At 45.7% G+C, this 21,069-nt stretch overlaps 1 protein-coding gene across 9 annotated transcripts in view; it reads right to left on the reverse strand.

The window, feature by feature from the left end:
* Positions 1 to 913: 913 nt before the first annotated feature.
* Positions 914 to 21,069, reverse strand: part of LOC135366738 (leucine-rich repeat-containing protein 15-like) — a 584,634-nt gene continuing 564,478 nt past the window's right edge. For all 9 annotated transcript variants that reach the window (XM_064599600.1, XM_064599596.1, XM_064599597.1 and 6 more), the window contains one exon: positions 914 to 3,155. In XM_064599600.1, the coding sequence (XP_064455670.1) occupies positions 1,576 to 3,155 (1,580 nt within the window). In that variant the 3' untranslated portion in view covers positions 914 to 1,575. The remainder of the gene's footprint in view (positions 3,156 to 21,069) is intronic.

Genomic DNA, 21,069 nt, shown 5'->3' on the forward strand with positions numbered 1-21,069 from the left:
TGACGGGTAACTTCTCGATCTATGCACAGAACACAGACTCTCGTGATAAAGTAGAGACCAGCGGCATCGCCAAGCGAATTCAGGCGTCCCGCTCGTTCGTGGTAGCAAAGATCGTGCTGAAGACTGGGAAGTGGTGTGGGTTCGAATCCTTCCACCGGCTGTGCTGTCTGAGGTTTTCCCGAAGACTTTCCAGACGAATGTTGGCACAGTTCCCCCTGAAGTCGGTCCAGGACGCATACTAACCCCCCTGTCCCCTACTCCTTCCTGCTGTCCTCTCTCCATCTGTGCGCATCTGTACGCCTCTCATAGCCACAGTTGATTCGCGGCGCTACAACGGATTTTTTTTTTAAAGGTTACGGTGTCTGCTCCATAGAAAATACCGCAGGAATGGCAGACAGCGAAACTTTCGTCCACCACGTACGAAGTGCTTTAAAAAAATCGTGTCAATAATATCCAACTTCCAGATTCGTTTCAGTAAATTATGATAGATGAAAACAATGTTATTTCCTCTCTATTGTCAATACCAGCCTTGGGAAGCGACGTAATTACAAGTATTAAGGGAAGAGACTCAGGGCAAGAGCCGATATTGTTCTTCAACAGACAGTGTTCGAAATATCGTCTCTCGTCTCTGGTATCCGTGGGGTTTCTAGGTTTCTCAGTTACAAGTAATCACTTACTGAGTATTTCTTCAGCAAGTGTAACTAACAACTTAATTCACACACAAAACACACACATACACACACACACGAAAATGGAAATGCGCGGAGGCACACGTGTTAACTTTTCACTGCTCCCAGGCTTATTTGGCTGGAACCGCGAACTGGTCCTCTTTTCCGCGTGAAGAATTTTGTACGCGCTGGTGTTCTGTTTCGGCAACCCACAGATATATGTATCATGCAAAGAATAATCACGCTTCAATTTATAACTCTCTTCATTTCTCAAACACGTACACAACCTGTGAAGGAATGTAGTAACCTGACTGGTAACAGGAAGACAAGCTTTTCTCTGGCATAAAGAAAATAACAAACGCACCTTCTAAGAAAAAAAAATAAATAAAACGCAAGCGCCCTGCTCGAAGAACAGTCAAAAGTCCGGCTTCCGGACAAACACAACCATTTAACCAAAGATAAGAGACTTCTCTTCAAAAGTGTACACGCGGTTCGTTCTTTCTATACGAACCATTTTCTTACAGGCTCAGTAATGTAATGCCCTCGTGCCCTGCATTATATTTCTTCTTCACTGGATCTGAATGGCTCTAGGAGCTAAGACAATAAACCTTGGGCTGCTGAATATTTACACAATGAAAGCTCCGTCCGCATATTTCACTTTGAAAAGAGACGGCGCGGTATTATTACAAAGCTTCCGGGTCGGGCCAAGTTCTACCGCTATAAGTCGGCGACAAAGGTGTCCAGTCACTGTCTATCTGTTAGAAAATAACTGTCTTTGCAACGAGTTGCCTCGTCAACCACCACTGGCACTAAAATGTTTATCTGTCCCTATCGAACTTTGCGACACTTCCTCGGGAGCTGCACGTATCACTCGATAATTCCTATAGGTCGCAGAAGAAAGCCACTATCACAGTTCCGTCACCGGGACCATCTTCAAGGGCTGGTGCGCCGCCTGGTGGCAGATGGTTGTGTCCACGTCTTCCCCGTTCGTCTTGTGGTACTGCGGTTCCTTGCTACCGCTGCCCCACTTGCTCTTGAGAACACCAGCCACCCTTTCGCGAAACCTCACCCCAAGTAAGACGATGACCGCGAACGAAACTGCTGCGGCAGCGACCACTCCTATGATGATCTGTCGCCTGATGTCCGCGTCGTAGCAGCCCAAGTCGCCTGCGCTGAGGTCCCGCAAGAACTTCTCCTGCAGCCCCGAAGGTCCGCCGCCACAGCGGACTAAAGACGTCTCGGACGTCATCGGCGACGTCGTAGAGTTCCTGTCCCTGAGAAGGCTCCATAGCCAGAGGGCGCTACAGTTGCAGACTAGAGGGTTGTCCCTGAGGTCCAACGACTTCAACTCGTCCCAGTCTAGTAAAGAGGCGTCGAACCTCCCGAACGCATTCCCTCGTAGGTTGATATGCTTGAGTTGCACAAGAGCTTCGAACGCTGCTGGGTCGATGTAGTTGAAGTTTGGGTTGTGCGTCATAATGACCGACTCGATATCGGCATTCTCCGAGAATGCGCCACGGTCGATGGCCTGGAGCGTCAGCGAACCGCTAATTTCGACAGTTCTCAAGTACCTGAGGTATTGGAAAGCCTTCGAGCGCAGTCGCGGAAACTTGTTGTGTCCCAAGTTCAAGACCTCAAGCTTTGGGATGTCTTGGAAAGTCCTCGTGGGGACCTCTTCGAGGTCATTATCGTGAAGACGTAGTGTTCTAAGCGAAGACAGCGTCTTAAACGCGCCCACTTGAATTGTCCTGAACCCACAGCCGTCTAAGGACAGCTCGCTCAACTCCTTGAGGGACACGAAGGCTTCTTCGGGAATGTTGGCGAAGCTGTTCATGCCAAGGTCCAAACTGAGTAGACCCTTCAGCGGCACAAAGGCTCTACTCGGTATGGTCACAAACTTATTGTCTCTCAGAAGAAGTGTCTTCAAGTTTTCCAGCCCACGAAAAGCGAAGTCGTTGAACTTCGTCAGATGGTTCCTGGAGAGGTCCAACTTTTCCAGCTTCTTGAGTGGCACGAACACATCGGGAGGAATATCCTCAATGTAGTTGTCGTTTAGGAACAGTGTCTCCAGTTTACCTAGTCCATTGAATGTTTCGTTTTCAAGCTGCGAAATCATGTTCTGATGAAGCAGGAGTACCTTCAACTCCTTCTGCTCCTTGAAGTTGTCTCGTCCGAGCGTGACAAGTTGGTTGTTCGAAACGTCCAGGTAAATCAGACTGTTGTAGACGGAGAAGCTGGACATGATGCTTTTGATGTGGTTGTTGACGAGGTTCAGCTCTTTGAGTCCAGGATTTAGTGTGATAGGGACGACATCAAGCGATGAGGCGTCGCAGACGACCCGGAGGCTTTCGTCATCGCACAGGCACTTATTGGGGCATCGACCCAAGGTAACGGTCCACAGGCACGCAAAGTAGAAAAGGAGCGCGATGATATGCTGGGAAACTTGGAAGCAGTGCATAGCTCGGCTTGTGATGTCTGTCTGGAGGTCTGCAATGAAAAGAAGACACGGCACTGTGAGCATGTTGCATATGCAGGGGCGACACCATTCTGACTGCAGAACATTGAGAAAAAAAGTGGAACAGTTGAAAACGAAACAGTGCGGAAAGTGCAGTACAAGCAATTTATGTAACAGCAGGAGGAGCGGGGGTGGGGGATGTCGGCGTCAGGGCCAGGAGTACTTTCGGCCTCGGTTGTCTGCGCAGCGGAAGGCGTCACAGACAGCGGCTCATCAAATTTTGCTTGTGTATGTCTGTGGGATAGCACGATTAAAGAATGACAGATCATGGAAAGCTACCAGCAGCGGGATCTGGTATTTGTATGAGGAGAGAATTTGGGGGGAGTAATTTCAGTCGCTAGTCTTCTAGGCTGCGATTGCCCCCGATTTTAAGACCACTGACCGAGAAATTTACCCCCGAGAACTGCAGGTAGCCCCTAAGCTTTGTAAAGGGTTACCTGGGCGTAATAGTAACCAAGTAAATTTTTGCTCTACAGCAATTTGATGGAACAACGCAATTATATCCGCGCATCCCTATTATATCCCCAATTATATCCCCACCCATCATCCTGAAATAAAGTTGTTGTTGTTTTATCCGCGCATAGAGTAAGATACAGTAGTTTGTTCTTAAAGTGGTCTGTTCGAATTAAAGCATATTCATCGATGCACGTAAGTGATGTAGTACAGCTTGGGACAAAAGTTTACGGAACACCAGAGTGTCGCATTTCTCCATTGGAGCGACCCCAAGGTAGCTAGCAGGAGTGGGTGCACATACTGAGACATGAATGGAATAGCCGGACACCCGTTTCTTATTCTATCCCTTCTTAATAGCTAGCTGGCTGCCGCTTCCATGACGAAATACGCCAGCGCCGTGTTCCACAAACTTTTGTCCCAAGCCGTACAGCTCCCGTCAACCTTAATCATAACACTGGAAGAAATTTCGTCCCATTTCTGAAAGCGATAACTGCCACCCTGGAGGCAGTGGGGGAATGTGAAGTGAACAAAATCCTTGCGTTAAACTAATACCCCTGTCACACGACCCCTTACACCCCTGACAAAATTACACCCCTGACAGGGGTATACACAATACACACACACACACAATACACAGGGGTATACACAATAATTTTGTTCAATTAAGATTTCCTCATGGCCCCAAAGGTTGCTGTAATTGCGCTCGGGTACAAGACTATATTCTTGTCAGTGTTATTATTAAGGATGACGGGAGCTGTACATACAACTGTGGTGACAAAGCGTGGAGTGCGGTCTCCATTCTGTGACATTTACATATTCACTTACATTTAAACTAAAGAAACGTATTAGTGGTTGAAGCATTGCACTAGTCCCCAAACAAGACTAAAAAATTATTTAGGACTAAAATTATTTTCACTTCTGCACATAGGCCATTTATGCACCTAGGTTCATACGCAAAGTGATTACGTATATACATACAACTGTGAGGACAAATGGTGGGATATAGTTTCCGCACCGTGATAATCATTTTTGCCCAATGCGTATAGCCTTCAGCTAAATGCCTTTTTAGCTGAAGCTCCTTTTAGCTAAATGCCTTTAGCGTTTAGCCTTAGTGGTTCTATAATTCATCTGAGACTAACGCATCTATTCATCAAAAGGAATAAAATCACTCATTTGTTTTTACTTAGACCGTATACTACTTTACATATGAGCGCAAGTGACAATGATAGTGACCTCATAACTAGCCGGTACAATTTTAAAAATATCATTTAAAAAGTGAACTTTCTAAAGGAAGCCGCTAGAAGGTTAGCAAATTGGATTTGGCAGCGTAATCTCCTCAATGGCGGCAGAAGGGGCCTAATGGAGATGGCGATCCATTGTCATCATGGAAGCCCGGTGGCGGAGCAGGAGATGGATTAAAGCTGTGCATTCGTCTCCATTACGCCCAACAGTCGCCGGTAGTGTTGGTCCTGCTTTTACAGCGTATTGGCTTCGAAGGACGCGTTACTTAACTCGGAAGATGAGAATGTGCAATTTAGTAAGGAACGCCCGACACAGCAAGAGCATTAACAAATTGGAGTTCTATAGAAGTACACCTTCATCTAAAAATGTTTCGTGATATAACTCACGAGCAATAACGGGTCCTTGTATGAGACGTGCGATTATCTCATATTGTCCTATAAGTGTAAAATATCCAGTTTCGTTGAGAAGCATCAATAGTAACCATGTAGTGTGTACCCATAATAATAGGTAATCATGTAGACTTGCAATCAGCGATTATTCAGAGTAAGCAAACTCCCTCACTGTATAATCGTCAGAATAGCTTCTTGGTCGGCTATTACAAAGCAGCTTTAACAACGCTTTGCTTAAAACCCCTATTCCAGCCATTTCAAGCGTGATACGGAGATATACTAACAAACCATTATTACACATACTACAAGGTGAACCAGGCATGTCGTCATGGCAACGCGTGAACGTCGTGGCGTTCTCCCGGCAACCAATGCATTTCCCCGTCCGTGAACCATTCCCTATACAGCCCTATAATTCCCGCCTAATGAGGGAGTCGCGTCCACGCTGTGAATGGGGTTGCTACGTCGCTGTTTGAACAATCCATTCATTTACATATTAAACAAATCCTACCGCGGTCGCCTGCGGTATCAACGCTGTACGCATGGTAAAAGAAGGAGTAATAACAAGCAGAGCGTGCAGAATGCGCGTTGGATATTCATGAAACTATTCTTAGATTCCGTTGCCACATTCATTGTGTTGCATGAATAGTCAAGCAAACAGCAAACGAGACAGTAGAAAACATATGGGAGTGTTATAGCGGTAACTAATGAGAAGGAATGTGCACACCGAACCCTATTGTGAAGAACGAACGTGACTTGAATCTTTCGTGAATGAAGCTGAATAACGCACGCGCTAGCGTATGTTATGGAATGTTCGTGTATTCGCTCTATGCCTCTATGGTTAGTCATGTGCCACATAGTTTATACGAAGTTTATATAGTTTATACGAAGGTACACGGGTTCGACTCGCGGTGTCGGCTGTGCTGTCTGGGGTTTTCCCTGGGCTTTCCCTAGACGCTTTCAGACATATGTCTGCCCAGTTCCCTTTTCTGGCAATACAGGCAGCATCCACAACCGCAAGGACTCTACGATGACAAGGTATCGATATAGCCATTCAGAAACTAATAAATCCTCAACACATCCGAGAAACATCAGATGGATCCTTAACATCCTTGTGCAGCTCACCTAAAAGCAAGGCGCTCAGTGTCCAGTTCGAAAAAAAACAAAAAAAAAACAGTAAAATATGTTCGCACCAGTTTACACCGCAGCTGTTACGTAAAAACAAAAAGAACTAACAAAGAGAGAGAGAGAGAGAGAGTAATGTGATATTTTACACCAAGGAGGGGTGGGATATTTCGTTCCCTACAACCAACGTCAATCGATGATTTCATATTTCATTTTTCCCCTCAAAATCGCCTGTCACTTCGCTTGAAAACTAAAAACGAAATAGAACGAAAAAAAAAAAAATCTTGAGCTCATATCTCATCTATTCACCAAAACAAGATAACCGAATAAGAAATATATATACATATATATATATATATACGAAAGCCAACGCCATTAGGAGACGCAAGTCCTCAACATTTTTGTTTTTTTTCCTTTTCTCCGTTCTTTCTGTCTCCAGAGTCGGCTTCCTTATTAAGACGTGCACAGGACTGCACCAACAATACACGAAAATATAAATAATATAGACAGAAGATGAACGTACCAAGGGGCACTAAAGTATGTATAATAATCCTATATGGCCACCGTACGTGGAGTATAATGAAGCCTGCCCCCGCCCCATTCCACCCCCCACCCCCCAAGAACGCCGCAATAAATAAGTAAATGCCATCGTTCTACCAGCGTTGTGCCCCTTTCTGCCGGAGCATTCGATTTTTCTTGGTTGAGTTTTGGGACTCCTCGGAAGTCAATACAGCGGCAGCAGCAGCCAACTGCGTGAGGCTCCCCTTTTAATGAGCTCGCTTGCTTTCGTCTGCAAAGCATGTGCCGCGCGGCTCCATGCCAGGCGTAATAGGAGCCCGTAAGCGCAGTATAAACAGGGGGGACTTGTTGTTTGCACTGCTACCTGAAGGAACGCGGCGGGGTCCGTGCGATGAGCGCGGGAAATTGTGAGTTTTTGAAGTGTGTTTCGGAGAGTTTGAAGGAAGGGAAGGGGGGTTGGTGTAGGCAGAGGGGCTGAATGCCGGGGGAGCTGTGAGTTCGAAGCCTCGGTTCCGCCGTTAGGTGGTGGAGTTGCTGGTAGTTCTGTGTTCGGCTCTCTGTGGGGTGGGGCTTTGGTGAAGTGGTACAATGGGAGGGGATACTGAATGTGACATTTATTCTGGTGTGATTGTTGAGGTCGATGAGTTACATGTGCGGAGTGCAGTCGAAGAAGAACGAGCCAACATAACATTTATTATTATTATTATTATTATTATTATTATTATTATTATTATTATTGTCACACGCATTCATTTATGACTTGTGTTTGTTATATTTGTATTACTCGTATTGTTATTTTTATCTCTTTTTATTTTTGTCTGTTCCATTATTTTTACTTTTATTGTAGATTATTTTCTTGGGCGGTTGTGGTGGTGGTGGTGGTGGTGGTGACGAAACACCGGCTTCTTACGCAATATCTCAATGAGAGTAGAACTGCCCAATGTGTGATACGTGGATGATAGTGCGATGACGCGCAAGATAGTGGCGTATTCTATCGGGACTTCGGCGAAACTGTTTGGTTCGGCGATTCGTCATCTGCCATTCGGATCCACATGGTACAGGGTTGCATATTTTTGCGGTGAGAGGACACATTTCGTGAACTTGTGGAGCAGAAGACTTTTCGATAAAGATGGTAGTAGTTCAGCAGTTGGAAAGCAAAGTATACAGCAAGGGGGATAAGTTTGGATTTTTTCGGTTTCTGTTCATGCAAACGACTGAGCAGAAGAAGACGAAGCCCAATGTTTACTCGCTGCTCGGGCACAGAACACCGGTAATAACCTTGTTCCAGCCCGTGAGGACAGTTGAGTACCCCAGGTACGATGTTGCATAAAATAAGATGATGCATGAACGTCAGATTATGTCCAATGCTCTGGTCCCTCTTCAAATCCGCGTAAGTGGTGGAGGGAGGCAAATGGAAGCCGGTCCCTCATATACCGGAGAGGGGCCCCTTGAGGGGTCCGCCCCCAGGTGGGCCGTGTCTTGGAATGCGCGGCCCCTAAAACGGTCGTCGGGGCAGCATCGCTTGCGGTGTTGTTTCCGGGAAGATTTTTTCCTAAAATCAATTCACCCTTTTCTTCTGTATTTAACTGATTTTTTTAACTTTTTCCCGGGATTTTCCCCCCCGCGAATTTTCCGTAAGTCTCTTTCCCGTTACCCGTTGATTCCCGTTCCCGTTCCCCGGGAAGATTTTTTTCCTAAAAATTAACCCTTTAATTGTGTGACTCATCGAATCAGTCAACAATACAACCTTTACGACCAACGGAGACAGCACACTCTAAGAAAAAAAAGAGCTAGAATTTCCTACCCAAAGTTGCAGCAGGACAGTACTTCTACCATTTTGTGCCAATCCACACGACTTCTCCTCCGCGGGTTATAAGCGGCGAAGTCCCTTTCCCTTGCTTCTCTCTCTCTCACGTTTGCTCTAATAGAAAATGGTAGAATTTCCTACCCGAGCTGGTAGAACGACAGATTCTACTCTGCAGTTATACCCAAAAGGTAAAACTGGCTGAAGTAGAAATGTGGCTGCAATGCAGCTCTACCGAAATGGGTCGAAAATCATACTTTTTTTTTTCTTAGAGTGCACGCACATGGTTTTAGTTGACGCCATGATTGACAATCAGTTACTACTTCAACAGTTAGCCGAGCGGGCGGCGCAAGCTCTTTCTGAAAAGGCGGATCCATGCGGCCGACTTGCGCGGCAAGTTGAGCAACGGCACAAGTCACCTTCCGTGATCGTCACTTTGCAATAGCACTCCACTCCGGCGAAACTCGCTAGACATAACCAAATCAAGAGCATAACCACAACGTCCACGCAACACGTATAACATTCGTAAACCGCCCCATCAAACACGGCTCGTCGCACGCTCAGCACGTCTGCCCTATTCTCACACAGTTTCACTGCGTTATAAGGCCCCTGCGCGATGTAGTTATTCCGGAGACGTCCCCAAAACACGGCATAATGACATCACGACCTTCCCATCTGCACGCATGATGGCGCACGGAGCGCTCCTAACGGCCAACAGCTAAGTACAAAATTACCCGGCGTCTAATTGCGGCCTGGTGTTAATTACGTGATGGTTACGCTTTGAGTAGCCTCCTCTCTCTCTCTTTTTTTATTCCGCTGCATCTTCGTTGCCTTAATCGCCGAACGGTCGTTACTGAAACTGACGTCAAGATAAACGTTTTAGCATATTCCCCCCCCCCCCCCAAAAAAAAAGGCTCAATTACAGTGCTACTAGCTCGGGCGTATGAATGGTCTTTATATACAACGAGGCGGTGATTTGGGGCTGGTTTAAGTGTACGCGTCTTCTATGGGTTTTGCTTGCGAACTAATTAGAGAGGCGCCGGTAACTGATAGCATATGTGTGACCATGTGCGTTGGAGCATGGGCATTTCGGGTCCGGTACATTACGGTCAGCCTGCGATGGAAAGGAGCGTTTCGTGAACAGAATTCTAGGGGCAGTCGTCAGTGCGGTTATCATGTGTGGTTCTCGTTATGAGTAGCTTGACACCAAAAATTCACGTGGGATGTCAATGCAATAAAATTGCAATTCTGATACATTCGTTCAGTAGCGTTAGGGTGCAAGTTCGAATACGGAATAGGTTGTTTTAAATTTTATCATATGTAATAATGCGGGTAGACAGTTACCATCATCTATGGGCTCGAAATATGCGTGCTGTAACAACTTTTACGCGAAACACATATAAAAAAAAGAAAACAAAGAAAGAAAAGGGAAATGCAGAACAACACAGTCGTGGGCCATATGCGTTGACAGCAAGCTGCGTCTTCCTGTAAAGCGTACTCTACCGCCGAGCGAGTATCAACGTGGGGAAGCTGCCTTCGAGTCCCCATCGGTGGCGGACTTGCTGACTGGATCTGGCTATGAACCTTTGGATAATGACGTTCTAACGCATTAACTCGAATTACTGAAGTATTTAATTTACTTTAATTTTGTTTTTTAGCCCATTGCTGTGAGGCGTTTTGTAAAACGTTATTCTTTACTGTGTGCATGTTTACTTCGAAGCAGAAAAAGTGCAGCAAGGTCCAAAAACACGAGAAGTAATCGAAGCAGTTCCGTGCTATGAAAAAACAAAAAAGCAAAACAAAACCATGTATGTTGCTAGTACTGAGACACTGAAATAAGGATATCAGACAATATTCAAACACTGGGCGTATGGTTTCAACAGGAACAAGCCGGGGTAGTTGGTGGTTTCAAGACACAAGGATCCAGGACGGATTTTCTAATCGCACAGGAAAAAGTTTCACGCCATTAACAACGCGAACCAAAGCAGATCCTAGAATGTCAGGACGCTTGTCTGAATGTTTGTAAAGCTTTCTTTGCCACATAATAGGAGTGAATAGGGAGAAGCTCGCTTCACACTACATGCATGCGCTGGCAGCACTCCACGAAGCCAGCACACATGCGTGACAAATCCAACGTGAACCTTGATCACGAGAGCATTGTTATATTTTTCGCTCCATCATTGTACTGTACATGCTCTAATTTTTACTTTCCTATCGTGGTTCTACGTTGTCGTGAGTGCTACGCGATAAAAATTCATTTAGAAAATTAATTCAGTACGTCAGATATCCAGGTACGTCAGAAGACCCACCGAAGTTTTACACAACATGCGTGGCAGTGGAAACCACGCTTTAAAAATCGCCTAAATAAGTACCGTGCAAGTGAAGAGACCTTAGTATTGACCTTGGTATTGAAGAGAGCATTGATGACCAAGCTTTTTAAGTCATCAGCTGCTGCGAAGCAACCAGCACCTAACTGTCATGAAACGGGATTCAAACGCAGAATAACTGGAGTGAGTGAGTGAGTGAAATAGAAATACTAACACAAGTATAAGAAGAAGAAGATGAACATCTGTTTCACGTCATAACAATGACTTTGTTTGAAAAAATGTGTACTTCATGAACGAAATAGAAATTAACTATCACCAGCGGGATGGCCGAGCAGGTTAAGGCGTCCCGCTTGGCGGTGGCAGCCAAGGTCGTGCTGAAGACTGGGAGGTAGAGGGTTCGAATCCTACCACCGCCTGTGCTGTCTGGGGTTTTCCCTGGGGTTTCCGAAGGCTTTCGAATCTCGGCACACAGTTCCCCCTGAAGTCGGCCCAGGACGCATACTAACCCTCGCTGTCACCAACTCGTCCCTGCTATCCTTTTTCCATCTGTCCACATGTGTACGCCGCGCATAGCCCCGTTGCTTAGGCAACGCTAACAAGAAATATAAAAAAATTAACCATTCAAAAACCACGCCCCTATACCAGCATGATAATCATCCTTTCCATAAGCTTCATTTCTTCATTTATTTTTTTTCCACAAAACCAAACCAAACGACACATCCATTAAACGTCCCACAAGATTACGAAGCAACACGACATCGAACGTCGGTAATAGAATACTGGCTGAACTCAAAGGCCCGCGTCATTTTGCTTCCGATCATTTGTTAGGACGCGTGGGCCGCCCACTGTTTAAAATTTCCTCGAGCCTGTCGGCGGAGTTTATGTGAATTCCGTCAGGGTGGAAACACAATCGAACTGCCCTCGGGGCCGCCAGAGCGTCTCCGCAGCCGATGGGGGATCGATAACGGCGGACGACCGGCTGGCCAGGCTCCGAGCCCCCACGGCGCCCCAAGCCGAATTATTCGCCCAACGGGTTAATCATTTCCTCGCCCGGAAGGACTCCATTACGGGTCCAGCTCACGCTTGGAGCTACGCCTCAGACCCGAACCGTCACAACAGGATTTTTTTTTGTTAAGCGAGCGTTTCGATGATTGGGTGTTATTGACATCGCCCGAATGTAAACAACGGGTTCAGATGCGTGTTGTCGGGCAAAATGTTTACGGATAGAGACAACAATGTCGTGTTTCGTTACAAGCCTGCGTTTTGTATTTCGGGGGTTTGCTTTTGATATGGAGGACTGCATTGAATGATCGGGTATGAAGTCAGCAATGCAGGATCGATTGATCCCACTTGGGAGTCGTGTTTGCCATATGGGAGTCAGTTCCATATAGGAGTCAAGTCAAATGAGGGCCAGGTGATCTGGGTGTCAAAAGTGTCACGTGGGAGTTGTCGAGGGGGTCAAGCGGGATTCAAGACTTTGAGTTAGACGCAAATGCGAGTCAAGACCCTCTTTCTTCGCACAAACATATAGAATCCTCCTCCCCTTTGGGTTGCGGCACAGCGTTTCGTAAAGTTTTATATTGTTGCAGTGTTACATTAGTTACTTCATGTTTGTTTAATTTATGCAGGAAGGAAGGTTCGTGCCGGTTGACTGACAGTCATTTAGCCGGAGCATGCGCCGGAAGATGTGATGCTGGAATACAAGAAGCGACGTAAATAATTGTGATATTGGCAGCGCCTTACAGAGCGACGTATTTGATAGAGCTGTTTTTCGAAGTAGGAAGGCTTTTACTTTAAGTTGGAACCGGTGAAATGCAATAAAGTACAAAGATCGTAAAGACGAAAGACGAGAGAAAGAGACACCCAAACAGAATGTTAAGGATCGTCAAAATGAGCAGATAGATTGCCTGTAGCAACAACAACAACAACGATACTCTGACGATGAAGTGAGGAGGTTTTCCACTCTAGGAATGGAACGCTACCCCATAGCTAGGGGGTGTCGAATATGAGTGATGACGATGGTGAAGGATGACGGTGATGATCGGAGTGGTGACGGCGATCCCGATCGTGATGGTGGTAATGTCCCACCCATTGGTACTTCAACTCTTCCTATACTGTTTGTATGTTTTTTTTTTCATACAATGCGATTCTCAACGGCAAGCTAAACAATTACAAAAAAAAAAATCGGCTTTCCACACACAACCACGGATGCGGACCAAAGGAGCTTCAAGAGTCCGCCGTACCATATCTGTTTACATTACCGTCTGAGTATTATTTTTACCGTCGTAACTTACTTCTCGTGTGACAAAGAAATCAGAATCCAGACAAACGACTGGACCGAAATATAATACCAACACATAAATCAACATGCATATGGACACTTTCTCATAATCCTTTAGCTGCAAGGAGAAAATAAATTTTCACGCTGTTTCTGCTCTTTTGCCTCCACTTTTACGACCTTTTTCTTTTTAGTGTGTGTGTGTGTGTTTTCTATGAAATAAAATACTGAGAGTGGTGGTTCGAGATGAAGTCGCTAGGGGTCGCATGATTTATGGCGCGGTCCCTCTGCACCAAAAGGCAAACTTTAGTGGCGGCGTTAAGCTTCGCGCGCTGACCACAGTGGTGTGGCAGCATTGCGGCTGAAGTGAAATGACGCAGCAAGCAAACGGAGAGCGAATATGTCTTCCTGATGTGTTGTTGTTTTTTCTTTTCTTCGAGAGGAGGACGAATATATTTGTTTATGAAGAGAAGGCACAAGATGGACACAATTCAAAATACATCATTGGTTCACCACAGTAACGCAATATCGTAAATATGCGCTAGTATTAATTTTGGAGTGGGAAATATTTCTCGTTTCTCTGTGACTGTTGAGGCCCGCACAAATATCAGCTCGACATTAACCGGTATGATGTTGGATTTTGCAACTTCGGTTTTGGTATTCCTTGTACTGTTGTGAGAAACACGGGTATATCAGAAACGTATATGCAGATGTGATATAACCTTTATGAACAAGTCGGGAGACGAGTTCAATTTCTTCTCTCTCTTTTTTTTTTTTCGTTTTCCTTACAAACGCACAACATTTGCTAAACCCTGCGTGGAAGCTTGTACGATAATACACGGTAGTTTCAATGGTTTTATCTTTTTGTCATTAAACGTACAGTCTCAAAACAGATTGTGGGTGGTGGCAATGGAACTGCTTGCCGTAGTCGGCCACCCTGAGGCGGGCAACGTCACGATTATCGCAATGGGAGAGGGGGATTGTGCGTCTTGGGCCGGCTTCATAGGGAACTGTGCCGACATGTCTAAAAACAGAGTGTGGTGGTGAGTGTGCGTGCTTATAAAAGACCTCGCCATTGTCGGCCTCACAGAGGTGGGCAACGTCACCACGAACGCTCTGGAGGGAATGTGCGTCCTGGGCCGACTTCTAAGGCAACTGTGCCGACATATGCCTGACAGCGTCTGAGGAAAACCCAGTAAAAAAGCCCAGACAGCACAGCGGGCACCTGGATTCCCGGTCCCAGCTCACTCATGTGGGCAGCGTCACGACTGTAGCCAATCAGAACTCAGGATGATATCGCTCTGTATGCTGATTTGCTGATGACTTTCTCAAGACAGAAGTCACCGCACATTCCTTACGTAGTTCACATTAAGCAAACGGGAACGTCCTTCTAACTCCTTTCCCAGCTCATTTCCGGACAGGATGAGAGTAACTACTCTCGTTTTCAAGCATTCGCACAAAACTAAGATTAAAAAAAACACATATTTTATGCGAGATACGACACGATACGTTCAGCATTCACTGACGTTCCCTCTGCACTAATCAGCTTTCAAAGCAGTGCCTTTAATTGGCTGCGAAAGGCTTATCGGCGAACCGACAGCGAAACGGGCTGCGCAACATATCCGCGGCACGGCACAAATAAGCTATATAAACACGCAGCGCAACAACAAGCGAAGAGGAGTCAAGGCTAAGGCAAGTCTTAAACACTAGCAAAAAAAAAAGCAAAGTAATCGAGATCAAGCAAGGAAGGAGGGAAATGGGGGAGGGAAGCGCGGCTGCCGAGATCTAACACGGATAGGCCTAATTGGTTTGCAAGAGCCGTAAAATAGTGCCAAGAGGTGTTTCTCCGTCCGCTCGTCTATCCGTTGATGGAAAGAGGGCGTAACGTGACGGTAGTCTTGATGGAATATATGCGAGGTGAGCTGGGCTATTGAGGTGCAACTGCAGGCTGTGTGTGCAGGATTGGGAAGTAAAACGCGACTTAAAGGGGCACTGAAATGCGAAGTTATCGTCGCGGAATGAAAGAAGCCGTTACGTTGACACCAACACAAAAAGCAACGGCATTCATCGGTTGCGTCGTTCATGATTTATTAGAGAAGGAAACCGCAGTTTACGCTTTCCCTCTTACTCTCCTTCTCAAGAAGCGCAACAATGCGGAGAGGTCTCCGATTGGTCTCCTCAAACGGTCTCCCGCGACGATTGGTCAAGTCGTTTGCGGAGCCCAATGGGAGTCCGCACCGCACTGTCGCGCTTCTTGAGAAGGAGAGGGAGAGGGAAAGGGCAAACTGTGGTTTCTTTCAAACATACATCATGCAGGACGCGAAGGACGAATCTCGTTCCTTTTGTGTTAGTGTCAACGTTGCGGCACCTTCCATTCCGCGCCGAGCACTTTTTGCATCATAGCGCCCCTATAAAAAGTGAATTGGACGGGTGGCCAACAGAACCCCCCCCCCCCCCTGAGATTATGTTCTTGGTAGAATACGTCATTTGAAAGGGCACTTTCTGCAGAATGCACCATTCCGAAATGTGTATTACAAAGCACCCTCCTAGTACGGCGTGAAAATTACACGACGAAGGTGTGTACCTGCCCTAGGACAAGGCATTTACACCCGAAAGGTGTTAATTCACTGAGTGCACACATCTCAATGGGTGGAAGTGTACCTTTTCTGTATCGCTTTTCACGCAGAACAACTCGACTTCAAGACATTCCCCAAGGAACATACGCACAGTCACTGCATTAGCCTATTATTCGTCTCGTCCAAGTGGCGGGATGTACCATGGAGCACGGCAAACTTCCTTACATCTTTCGGGTGTAACACGTTGACACACGGGCAGTTTTCAATATTGTCCTTGAAACCAACGGGGATTGAACATGCGCGTAGCGCCACCTGTCGTATAACGCGTCAGCTTCTCAAAGAGATTGGATCCACCTCTCCCTGACAGGTTGACACATTACACGCTAGGTGGCGCAACGCGCATGTTCAATCGCCGTTGGTTTCAATGATAATGGAAGGCCGCCCCTGTGAAAGGGGTATAAATATATTTTCCTATATCACTCGGCGTTAGCACTAGCACTCGGCAGCCCCTTGAAACCAGCCAGTGAAGTATGTATCCTTACATACTTCACTGTCTTTCCGGCTTTCCGTGGTGAGGGCCTCACCCTGACGAGGGGGACATCACGTTAAATGTGACCTGCAGACGCCTGCTACTCAAACGTTGCCTACCTGCGCACTGCTGACGATGGACCGATAAAGCCGAAACAGCTGTCCATGGTACGGGACGCTTGAGTTATCAATCCATACACTACGTGGAGCCAAAGATATCTGTCGCGTTTTCTTCCCTACTCCCTTGTGGTGTAATTTTCACCCCACCCCGAAGGGTATTTATAAATGGGGTATCCTACGAATTTCGAAGGGTATATTCTACATAGAAAAGAGAGAGAAAACGCCATTTAGGCGACTGTGTCCTACTCCGCAAGCAGCACAACATCTTGGCGCAATGTTGGGCCAATATTGGACCAATATGTTGTGCTGCTTGGGTCAAACACATTTTCGAGCAGTGTCCTTACTCTTTTCAGTTAAGTCTGCGGAACAAAAAAGAAAAAAGAAGAAAACCGTGTTTCTCAAACACACCCCTTTTAAACGCAGAGATGTGTAAAGAACAGTGTGCCAATTTGTTCTGCTGCCTACGTGCAAACGTGATGAAGCGAAGCGAACCGAGGATCAAACAAGCAAACTGCCGTGTACATGGACGCAATTACACGTTATTCATTTCGTGTTAAAACCGTGTCATCCTCGTCGACGCCGTTAATCGCACATGCCATTTTCATTAAGAGTAACATTACTTAATTAACGTATCGTTACACACAGGGAGTACCGCGTAATGAGACGCGAATGACTGAACAGGCGCAGCGCAAGAAAAATTCCAAGAAGCGCTCACTGGAAGCAAGTTATTCATTAATATCAAACGCGCACATTGCGTAATATTTTACAGGATATTCCGTTGACAGCAGCGACACCAATTTCGTCTGTTCCATAATTCATGTCCTCTTGCGTTCCGCGACGTTGTTTTAAATAATGAAACGAGAGAAAGGCAATGCGCGCGCGTGCGTGCAAATTAATTGCGCAACTCCGCAAATATTAAATCGCGGGAATTAAGGCGCTTTAATGTCGTCTGCTTCGAAATAAGTGTGTTTACATCGAGCTCTCGTGAGCGATGACACTGCATCATCTAACGCTTTCATAAGTGCTTTTCCCCGCCCCAACAACCTTTTAGCTCAAAAGCCATCACAACGGAGTAACGCATTTTAAACTGGATTACGAGCAAGAGAGAGAAAAAAAAACACACTAAGAATGGTTTCATATTTTCCGGTCTCGGTGCAGCCTTTAATGAGACGCGCGCATTATACCCACTTTGTTGCAATAAAAGCTCCCTATGAATACGCATCCATCTCCCCTGCCTCCGTCGCCACACTCCTGGGGTCGCGGCCAAAAAGAGGCAGTAAGACAGAGGATGCAATCCCCTTAAAAGCGAGCATCACCAAAAACCGAGGGGGAGCTGCATCTCCTATATAGCTAGCAGGGACGAAAAATTAGATTCCGCCACTGCCAAGAAAATGAAAAGAACAAAAAAAAACGAGTTCTTTTTGACGATTTCCCCGTAGGGTCCTCTCACACAATGGCGGCGCCAAGGGTATGCCTTCAAATGAAACGGCCTTTTGAACACAGCGCTCCGTTTCTGTCCCGTTGGCTATTATGTCCATGGTCATCGGCTCAAAAATCGCGACTTGTGACATAACGTGAGGGTTTCTCTCAAGCGGTGTCGAAAAGCGTTTCTAGTGTCCGATTGACTGAAATGTGCGTTGTGACAGCGTGGTTCTGTGACAAGTGTAGGCATGGACAACATTTGACATGAATATGCTAGAGGGGCGCTAAAGTGTGAAGATTTCTTCTCTCGGGGTGAGAGATGCTGTTACTTTGAGACTAATACAAAAGGAACGGAATTCGCCGATTGCATCGTTCGTGATTTGCGAAAGAAACCGTAATCTATGCATACCCTCTCCCTCTCCTTCTCAAGGCGGTGAGTTAGTATTTTGCACGCTTTTTACGAGTTTTTACGATTTTGTGAGTTAGGATTAAGATTTCGAAGTATGCTTGTTAAAACACTGTCGACGACGCAAATGTGAATAAGTTTGCCCACTACGCCCAGTAGAACTAGCAACGCTAGCATTACCCGTGATCAGATTGAACCACCATATCATATTTAGCTAGGTTAATCGAGCTTGAATTACCAACTGTCGTACGAAGCAGCTTGAGAAGATTTCCAGAACCATGTCTAATATAGCATGCGAATCAAATAAATAATTCATCGCGAAATACTTCCCAACGAGGTACGATGAGGTCGTGTTCCTAATGCAGAAACATTCAAATCCAAATCGAAATTCATGAATCTCTCGAGGCATTTCACTTCATGTGTTCTCACCATAACGAGAAACTGCCACTCTTTCTAAAGAACGCGCGCACAAAAACAAAATTCGCACACGTACACAACTCTCAGACAACGCATACATACAAGAACATCATTTTGCCTCGCGCCGAAAAAGATGCTGACCCCAGCAAACCAAGGATCCCATAAACATAACCGACTCCTCTCCGGAATCAAAGAAGCAAATTTTTTTGCTGTTCGGAGCGGCTAAACCTATTTCCGTCGTCGGACGGCCATATAGACACGGTCCGTTGGACAAGCCTTTTCCTCTCCATGGTGTACATACACTCTGAGTATGGAAATGTTTGCCCTGATCTTCCCCTCGTTTTCCTGGTATATCCCAATTTGTTTGCCTTCAACGCGGCCTGGCGTATGTCATGTCATCTGCCGACGGTTAGGCGAACCAGGATGGACGCGCAAATGCGGGGGGCGAACGTTGGATACAAAAACACGTCGTCTAGTTCCGTATTAGGAATGACCCGAGGAATGTGTTCTCGTCTTCGTTGCGCATCATTGAAAGAAAAAAAAAAAAGAAAAAAAAAAGAGTACTGGGTAAGAAAGCAGAAATTTATTATCATAAAACGGTAGCCGTAAGAGCATACTCTAACTCTAACGAACAAAAACTACACGTACCCCCATGCAGATGAGGTTTCAGTACACCGTACTGGTTCGGGGTGTATTGATCGCGATTGCCTTTTGGGTTGCTTGAGGACTGGGTCAAGCAGTGATCAAAGCTGCTCGCATTGCATTTTTTTACTTGTACAAACGCTAATAAGAATTACCAGCAATAAAATAAGCTGCAGAACAACAGTGTGTTTGTGTTGGCAGGTCAATTGTGCAGTACCTGAAGAGCTCTTGCATATACCATGTAATTGAGTAAATAACGATCCCGCGCGAGCTACTAGGAATACCAGCGTGAGAGATTTTTAACACACATTAAACTATTCATATTCATAACACTGGAACTACCTTTACTTTACTGCTGCAAACACACATAGTTCATTATTTGCTTATTGCAACCAATGTTGATTTACAACTACTGTCCAATAAGCAAGATGAAGCAACGTTACTTCCGCAGCAACGTCCCTATATTTACTTCCGTATTTAGGTGGACACTAAAGCGACTAAAAGAGCCAATGTACACTACGATTTCAAACAATTTGATAGATCGTCTACTGCTGTTTGACACGTGCAGTGCAACACTATAGGTACTCGTACGCTATCACTATCCAACATTCATCACTACAATACAAACTACAATATCCGATATCGTTCAGTGGGCAGTAATAATGAGTAAAATAACGTGAAGAGCACAGGAGAAAATGACATTCGAACAGTATAAAAAATTGCGGCAGCCTCACTTCCTGGTGACCGTAATGAAAACAACGTAACTGGTCCAAATAAGAAAAAAAAAAGGACTCGCTGCTTGTAAGAAGCAATCCGTTCTGCCCACCGGATGCGCTTTAATCCGCCTACTTTTCACCCACTGTGTGCGAGACCTTGAAACCTCGCTGCGCCAAATGCAAGGTCTGCCATCCAACGCAACAACGCCTACGAGTTTTACGGGGGGATTAGCGCTGTTTTCCGTTCAAGCTACCGTACCGTCGGATGTACTACGTGTCTTATTAATACTAATAGCACTAGTTGTGAAACACTATAGTCTGTACAGTCGTAATAATAATACGACTATACAAACCAGCGCCATCGTGAGAATGGTGATGAGGCTCCTTCGACGTGGATGCCGGCCGCTACATAGGAAGTAACATGCAGAGGTAAAGAAGTAAAAATAGTGGGACATGGAAGTAAAAATAACTGAAGAAAAAATACATGTGTGATAGGGACCCCAGGTACCGAAAAAAAAAATCAAAGCATTTGAAGAAAAAGAACCCGAACGCAAAGAGTCAAAATAACTTGTCAGCCCCCGATATCTGCAATAAATGTCATCAGATCATAAACAACCCTCCGTCAAAGGAGTGAGGGTCAAGTTCCCCAAACCGTCATAGTATTAAACCGGACGGCTATCCACTAGGATAGTCTTAACATCTAATATTAAAGACATTAACGTTTAACATTTAAAGGGAGACTCCAGGACAATCCGAAACTATTATAATGCCGGTGTAAATAAGTTCGATACATTCTTCTGAAAAGAGAAATCAAGTTGGCTTAGCAGTCGAGGACCCGTTAGCTGCCAAAAGAGCTGGGAAGCTCAAAACAAAACCGAAACTTCTGAGGGTCTCCCCCCTCCTATACCTCCTGTACCATGCGTGA

This window comes from Ornithodoros turicata, chromosome 8 (assembly GCF_037126465.1).
Source record: "Ornithodoros turicata isolate Travis chromosome 8, ASM3712646v1, whole genome shotgun sequence".
Taxonomy (NCBI): domain Eukaryota; kingdom Metazoa; phylum Arthropoda; class Arachnida; order Ixodida; family Argasidae; genus Ornithodoros; species Ornithodoros turicata.